At 38.6% G+C, this 8,691-nt stretch overlaps 1 protein-coding gene across 1 annotated transcript; it reads left to right on the top strand.

The window, feature by feature from the left end:
• Positions 1–6,821: 6,821 nt before the first annotated feature.
• Positions 6,822–7,871, top strand: fam110c (family with sequence similarity 110 member C). Its single transcript, XM_068576576.1, has one exon. It carries the CDS (start codon positions 6,822–6,824, stop codon positions 7,869–7,871), a length of 1,050 nt encoding a protein of 349 aa, XP_068432677.1.
• Positions 7,872–8,691: the final 820 nt, after the last annotated feature.

Genomic DNA, 8,691 nt, shown 5'->3' with positions numbered 1-8,691 from the left:
ATAAATAAAATATTTGTGGATTATTGCAATTATCATATAATGTCTGCCCAATTGGATTATGAAAACAAAACAAACAATTGGATAAAAGGCAAGTCAGAATATGGTATTGCCTGTATTTGTGTTCTATAAACATGGAATCTGACAAGAAAACAAACAGCATTTAGCAAAGAATGGTTTTCATTTTATTCATGACTCAACTATTGTTAAGAGCATTAACTTGATCTGGGAAACTATGTTCCAAATTGACTGAGAAAACCAATAAATAGCAGATTTTCATTACTGGTCGTAACCTCTCATTAGCAAGTTTACATTCTTAAAACATTTCATGCAGTGCACAACAGCTCTGTGTGGGCAAACATGTGATTGTATTGCTTTGTATGGAAACCAACAGGCAGGCCTGTTTTCTCTCACAATTACACTCCACCTTTATGTGCACATCTGCAGCATGCTAAAAAATATCTGAATGCCCTCCAAACTGTTACAATGCTGGTCAAAGTCTCCCACATGCATGGACTTAAAGTCAAATTTGAAGTCCCCTCTTTTTGTGCAGTATAAATATAAAATATTTATAATATATATAAAAACTATAATGCAGAAGCAACACCTCTCTCTCTACACATTATAACCTACATTAAGGTAGGATGTATTGCATGATTGTTGCATTAGAATACAGTAGTTTAGCTATGTGTACCTTATAAACTTTGCATATATTCTTAATACAGGCTATTTGTCAAAATCCCCTTGTTATCTTAACCTCACTTGACAATACCAGAGTTCGCTTTTCCTCTGCTTCAAATAATGATGGATTCAAGGGATAAAAGTTACAGATGTTCTTCAACAGAACATTTGTCTGCCGAACACTTGCATTTGATGTCACTGACTTTATATGCAGAGGGTTGTCGAGGAATGTGTTTGGTTATTGTCAAGGCTGGCATTTCTTTTGATCTGACATCTTAGTAGCACTGGTTCATATTCCTTGCGTGTTGCAATTGTTCACTGCAGTGAAAGACTAATCAATGAAATGTGAACATGGTTAAAAGAAATTGGTATTCCACAAATAATCTAATCTTTGTGTTTGTGCTCACTATCCTGAAAACGTACAGCCACTAAAGTGTGATTCTCTTATTTAAATAAAACAGTAGTTTCATTCATTTTGAGTAGAAAATAATTATCTTGTATTGACTACACTACTACTACTGACTACATTGTGTGATATATACGGTTATTAACAATATATATAATTATATAATTTATTTTGTATTGATATCGTTATTGCGATAAAATCGTAAATTGCTCTGGCCAAGACAATCATGTTCTAAAAATCTGATATTGTGACTGCCTTATTGTGATTTTATCTTGGATTTTTAATTTTTATAGTTAATGCTGACCTTCAGTGGTTTCTGAAAATACAGCAGTGTCAATACAGCATGACATCACAGTTGGGTGTGGTTACAGGTGCAACTGAGCACACCACCTCTTATGCCACTTTGTCAGTTTACGGTTGTGAAACCAAAATCCTAGTAGTGGTTTAGAGAAACCTTGGGAAGATTTCTTCTGCCAGATTTCTTGGCCTTAAGTTAACCAGGTTTCGAACCAGCTTTTTACAAGTAAGCACACAAGTACACAAAATCCTGCAGACCGGTAATAAACGGCGAAGCGGCGAGCTAAGTGGAAAGACAAATAGTCAGTGTATAGTGTATAGTATACAAGTGTAGTCCTCCTATTTAAAATAATGTCTGATTACAACTGGAACTAACACAAAGTGGCGTTCGCAAGTCTAAATGAGTCTTGACTGATACTGATTTGTTAACCTTCCTTGTGCTTCTGTCTGCCTGCCTGTCCTCTATTTAAGCAGATATATTTTGTATGTAAGGAAGAATTCAGATTGCCGACCTGATGCATTCACATATATGCATATTTACAGTAACTATATTTCCAGAGTGCACGTAAACTACAATCATAACCTAGTTAACACGGTTAATACTTCTTTAGAGTTTCTGTCCACCAGCTAAATGGGAAGTCCAATATTTATTGTCCTTTTAGCTCTGTTTTGGTCTCCACTCCCTCATGAGAGCGTGTAGCTGCTTCACTCAGCGTTAACTTGGTCCGTCTGCTGTTTTGAGCTGAGCATGTTGCTCACCGCGGGTTGCCGATCTTCTTCAATAAAAATCACGGCTGCAGCCAAAAAGAAGTTGACAGCAGTGAGAGTGAACTTTGAAGAGGTTAGCTGCTTCCTTTTGCAAGTCCAGTGTTTCAGTTTGTCTGATGCATTAATCTATTAAGTTGTATAAATGACACAGCTTGTTTATTGATAGAGTTTGAGTTCTGCCTGGGCATGTTTGGGAAATGAGCAGCTCAGTTGCTTATCTGGATTTGGATGCTTTCTCTGTTTAGCTCACAGGTTCCAATTAAGTGACGCTGATGGGTTGGCAGCTTGTGAGGCTAGAACAAACTTTTTTTCTTTTTATTCTTTACTTATATTTAGATTTGTTGAATTTCCCAGTTTTTTACTTTTGTCCTCTTTCAGTAAAACACAATTGTAATGACTGCCAAACTTTTGTTTGCCCTTCTCCTTCTTATTGATCTAAATCTCTTCCGAGAACATCTTTTTTTTTTTTAAAGATTGCCAGTGCCAAAACATTTCAGTTGACATTTGTATTGGATAATAAGCACTACATTTTGAACCAAAACCGCAAAGTTGTGGGCAGCAACACCAAAACAATGAGCCGGTGTACCCTCACAAACCTCCAGAGAGAGCAACTGCCGAGTCAAATTAGTTTTTTTCTTAGGTGTCATACCAGCAACCCACGTCATACATTTGATTAGTGCTAATATAAAAACAGCAATTGTACATGTCCACAGTTTATCGTCTCTGAATAAAAATGTATTCTCCTCACTGTTTTAGATCGTTGAAGAAGAGTGTGTTACAGACTTACGGCCAATAGAAAAAGATTGGATAAAAAGAAATTAAAACCTTTGATGAGAAAACACTGCAGCAGTAGTCCTGCAAACACATTGTTTACTGGAATACAGTAAGATGAGCTGCTGATAAATAGACAGACTAATTGAGTGGGAGGCAACCTTGTATTTGTGGTAATTAGCACTGCATACATAATCACCAATTATCAGTTGCTTTACATATGAGTCAAACAGTAACTGCAAACAAAAGATGCCTGCAGCAATTATATTTTATAATTTGAAAGCTTTTTTTTAATTGAGTCAACCAGTTTCATTCACGTCTCAGTGATGAATGGTAATTATTGTGAATGACTCAATAAAAACATATTTAGCAAATTATGCGGTGTCACATTAAACTTTAGAATGTTTTTTTCCAACGAGCAACATGATATACAAATTAAATAAAAGTGAGAAGGCTCCGGGCAGAAGTAGTGACTAATGGTGACAGTGTTCATGTTCACTCTAATCCCCTTCATCCTTCCCAGAGGTTTTTCCCCGTCTCTTTTATTACAATTAAGCAGAAACAGATGTCCCTGATAAGTCAGAACACATGCCAAATGATTGTCAATGCTGGGACTGCACAACTTGAACACTTAAAAAAAAACGTGACAAACGTTTTTATTAAGTTGTGTTTCCTTTTGCACCCCTGGGTGTGTGCAAACGTTTATTTGTGTGTTACATTTTAAGCTTGTTTTCGATTGTCCATTTTTTAAAACAATGCTGGATCAGGCTGCACTTGAATGGCAGACCGCAGGAGGCGGACTGTTCTGGCCCGCCTAGGTAACACACATTTATAGGGAAAAATAGCCTTGGCAAAAGGTGGAACAAAAAGGGGAAACGGCGGGTGAGCGATTTAAGAGGCAATAAATATAACTTATATTTATTTATATTATTTGAACGGACCTAATACTGACCTCCCTGTCTAGCCACAAAACAGAAGAACAAGAATGGCAGAGAACACCTACCAATAACAATGGTGCAGTTTACCAATAGTAAACTGCACCACACAACCACAGGTTTAACCACCCGCCAGTCAGAGAGGACGAGAGAGAGAGCACTGGCCCTGGGCGTATATATATATATATCCAGCCCACTAATGTTCCTCAGGTGGTGCTGCTCCAGGTGTGCCAGATCTGAAGCAATTTGACAGCCCTCTTCTCATGAGGGTACATGAGAGAGTTAAGTCAGGGGGCGTAACACCGACTCTGTGTTTATTTCAATGATGCTTGGTAGTTAAAGTTGATGGTAAATGTTTCCCTCATGTTAAGATATCTGCCCAGAAAATAGTTTTTGTTGATGCTGTTTACATTCCTCCTGAAAGAAATTTGAAAAAAAGCACTATAGTTGACTTTTTTTGTGTTGTTTTGTTATATTTATCTTGTGTAGCAAATGTGCTACAACTGCATTTTGTTATGCATTTCTGTGTTGCATAATGTCAACTAGGTTTCCTTGAATCCTTCAGTGGGTAGCGCCAGGTTCATTCTCCAGCTCAAGTGTCCTTGAGCAAAACACTGGAACCCAAGTTGCTCCGCCAGCCCTTGACAGACTGCTGCTAACTGCGTTGAATGAGTTAAATGCATTTCATGCACCTATATTTTTAAAATTATTAAATCAAAGCTTGGACTCGTAATTCTGTTCAGACAAGAAGCCAGTGTAAACACACTGTATAAGAACTGACTTGAGCTCATTGACATTGACACATCTCGCATACCTCTGCCTCAGCACCAAAACACATAATCTGGGAACTTCTCTCAAGGGCATAAGATCATAATTCCTTTGAAGCTGAGGTTGGGGAAGGATAAAGTACTAGTAAATACTGCAGAATCCCCAAGTGAACTGTTCAGTTAGGCATTAGGGAATACAATCAAAATAAATCATAAGAATTAATTAATGCAACACCACAAAAAACAGATTTGGTATATGATAAGTATGTAAAAACATAAAAAAAATAGCTCATGTGATTTTCAGGAAATCAATTTAAGTCCGGTGCAGTCATTGCCTTTTTGGGCTTGTGACACAGGAAGTGTTGGCATTAAATATTAGATAAACACATATAAAAGGTCATGTAAATTCATGGTCATGCTTTTTTCTCGCTTTTTCATCAAAGATTTTTTATCAGAGCTTTTTAATCAAAGCACTCAGTCACATGTTTTGAAACCCATTAAGGAAAAGAGATGGATGGAAATGTCACCTGATCAACCATTCAATTCAATTGATATTCTATTCATAAAAAGTGTATTATTGGCGTGCATGTTCAGCGTTACATTATTGCCATTGCAAAATCACATTTTTTTTTTTATAATAACTTCTTAGACTAGAAAAATAAACAGATAAAAGCAAGCAAACACATAAACTCTCTTCAAGATGTAATCAATTTATATACAGAGCCAAGCACTCATTCAGTGGTTGAGTTTGGTTTGGTTTTGGGAACAGCGTTGCCTTTAGGGACCACATTTTTTGCTTGAGAAAAGCCTCGGCTGGGTCTGCGGTCAGGCTGAGGAAAGTTGCCAAAGTGCAGTCACTCCCTCAGCAACACTTGGTGGAAAGTGTGAGGAAGGAGCCGTGCTGTGCTGAAACTCAACGTTTTCGCTCTTGCCAAAGATTTTATTTTATATCTTGGTCGATTACTATCAATCGCAATTCTTTCATAACACACATGTTGCATATCTGTTTGATCAGCTGCTCTGGCTCTCCTTCAAGGTACCACTGTGTGACACCACACTCGCAAATGTTTACAATGTTTACACACACACTTACACTCACACGCAATTAGACTTTATCAATGATGATTTTAATGTTTATATTCATGTGTTTATTGAGGTTACCGATATGCAAATATGAAAAATCTGCATTATGGTCTGGTAGCGCAGAACACCAAGGCATCTGCAAGCAGAGTCCAATTGCACATTAGACAGTACACAAAAATAATTGACTATTCCTTGTGGAGTTATTGATATTTTTACAAGCATGTGGGAATGTTGGACTTTATCCAAGCTTTTTATCTTTTATCATAACTGCTTGTACTGTTGCTTTGACCCAATTAATATTGGCATTGCAAAGGGTAAAGAGTCCAATAAAACACAAAGGTTGAATTTGTGTTTTTTTGTATTTGATAGTTAGGGTGTTTTCCTTACCGGTTTTGAATGAGGGAAACGTTCAGAATCCAACTCAACCTTAAAATCAAGTTTGTGTCATTGTTTTTTCAAGATCAGTGAACTCAGTTACTGAGCAATTGCAAAACCATACTTTTGAAGTAATAAGCCATCAAATGTGTTTCCTCCTTGAGTCTGTAGAATTGCACAATATTATTTTAAGAGCCTTGACAGATAAAGACTACTATTGCATTTAACAATCTCAGTGGGAGACATAAAGGCTGCATATTTTAAAGATGAATTGGCGGAGTAAAGCATTTATTGCACAACATGTGCACTATAGTGAGCGTCACGCTTATTTGATGAGTCAGTGTCTGTGGTTGAGAAAGCCGAGGGTACTTTGGAAAAACATAGCATTTTTTTGGGAGGAGATTGCATAGCATGTTGTCCTGTCTTGAGCAACAGGTATAAAGGCCCGCATTTCCTCATCGACAAATGAAGAGAAAAAAATCTGCAGCAACCTCAGTTGTCACTGTTCTCACTTGTGATGGTATCAGGTGTACTTTGAACAGGCTTGTGTTTGGTTAAAACCAGCCTTCCTTTCGCAGGATGGGCGGGGTAATGTGGTGTTTGAACAGACATGGTGAAGTCCCTGCTTTAATACGTGCCCAGGCAAAGGACAGGCTTGAATGGAATCTTTTTCCTCGGAAGACCGTACATTTCAGGATTACTCACTCTTTGGAAATAACTAGTTTGTTCATTCAAACCACAATGGAGGCAACAAGTGATACCACAAAAATCCTGGAGAAGGGGCCTGAATACCTCCGAAAGCAAATGGAACTGGAGAGTGAGACAAAAGGAGGCATGAGTGCTGTGGAGAGGCTCGCTGCAAGCAAACTGAAATATGTCAAAAGCAAGCAGGTGGCCAACTCAACTCAGGAGCCAGTGATCAGTCTCGGATCAGCCTCTGTGAGTAGCACTGGGTCTTCCAATCGGAGCTCGAACCGTGGTGGGAATCCTTTGAGTAACTCACGAGTGGCTACCTGCGGTGCACAAAACCGCAGCTCGCCAGGGCAGGTACGTCGGTCCAGCTCCAAAAAACGACCAGACTCTCTTCTGCTTTACAGGCACAAATGTGAGTTACTGAGACTGTCAGCAAACGACCGGAAACACCATATAACACGCAAGTTGCTGGTCAGCTCTGTGCATAAAAGTGTTCCGTTACCTGAGGCAACAGAAAAGCAGTGTGAAGGTGAGTGCCACGAGGAAAAAATCACCACACCTGAAGGAACAGCAAAGGAATGCAGCTCACAAGTAGTGACCTCTCCGTCAGAGAGGAGAAGGAATGGAGCAGCAGATCAACACAGCACAGAAAACAGGGATTCTGGGACAAAGGTGAGAGCGGCTGTTGAGGGGAAATCCGCTGGTCTCCTAACAGTTCCTGAGTTTAAAAGGTCTGGGAAAGGGGTCAGTCGGTCTCACTCTGACATTAGCTCCAGGTACTCCAAAAACTTTGCAGACTTTGATGTTTTTTTCAAGTATTGTGGGCTGGGCGGTGAGGTTATTGAGTCATTGGGGAAGGAGAACTTCTCTGCGCGCTCAGATGATATTGCAATAAACACCCGGAGTGTCAGCGTTTCTACATCAGACGAAGGCTTCTCCAGGAACAGTGGACACAGCGACGGACTCCTGGAGGACGAGTTACATGAAAAGATACATCAGGGGACGTCAGTTATTGAGCGCAATGCGAGGATTATCAAATGGTTGTACAGCTGCAAAAATGCTATTGAAACTGGAAAAAAGTTAAGGGACCTCGATTGAGATGCCTACCAAAGACATCCACTGTATGTAGTTGATACAAACTGCTTTTTTTGCTTGTGGAAAACACTTTTTTTATCTGACCATTTTACCTTACATGTATGTCTCTATGTCTTTATCAGTGTTTTCTTTAGTTTCTGTGCATAACGTTTTTGTGTGTGTGTGTGTGTGTGTGTGTGTGTGTGTGTGTGTGTGTGTGTGTGTGTGTGTGTGTGTGTGTTTGTGTGTGTGTGTGTGTGTGTGTGTGTGTGTGTGTGTGTGTGTGTGTGTGTGTGTGTGTGTGTGTGCATATTTCAGCAGACACAACTTGCATAAACGTGTCACACACAGAAACCTGACAGCTGTTATTTTCCAAACATTTTTATCTGGAAAATATATATTTACTTGTGGTTTACTTTTGATCAAACTGTGTACCACTCTTTCCAGATGTACAGCACAGCTGCAATTTGGAATGCAATCTGGCAATAAAGATCCAAACGTTGTGCACACTTAAAGACAAACAATGACGTACAAATCCAGAAGATGACATGGATTACAATACAAAAAAAATACTGACTGAAATATTGATAAACATCGATAATAATTAATCGGAATACAAAATATATCTGCTTAAATAATTCTCTACAAGCTTTTATAAAGAGTGCATGAGTTATTTTATTTTTGAATGGTTAATACATTCTTTACTGCAGTTAGATGCTAGTAATAAGAACAAGGTGGTTAAAGATTGTGGGAAAATAACGTTGGCAGGTGTTCTTCCTTCATCTTTATAACGCACTCATGAATGCTTTTAATCCATTTGTAAATGCTAAATAAGTGCTCAATA

The sequence above is a fragment of the Clinocottus analis genome, unplaced genomic scaffold (assembly GCF_023055335.1).
Source record: "Clinocottus analis isolate CAN_PGR_092001 unplaced genomic scaffold, fCliAna1.0.p SCAF_15, whole genome shotgun sequence".
Taxonomy (NCBI): domain Eukaryota; kingdom Metazoa; phylum Chordata; class Actinopteri; order Perciformes; family Cottidae; genus Clinocottus; species Clinocottus analis.
Note: the sequence above shows the minus strand (reverse complement) of the source record. Positions and strands in the feature narration are given on the sequence as shown.

Coding starts and splice junctions, on each gene's coding strand:
- fam110c (XM_068576576.1), top strand. CDS start 6,822: ATGGAGGCAACAAGTGATACCACAAAAATCCTGGAGAAGGGGCCTGAA.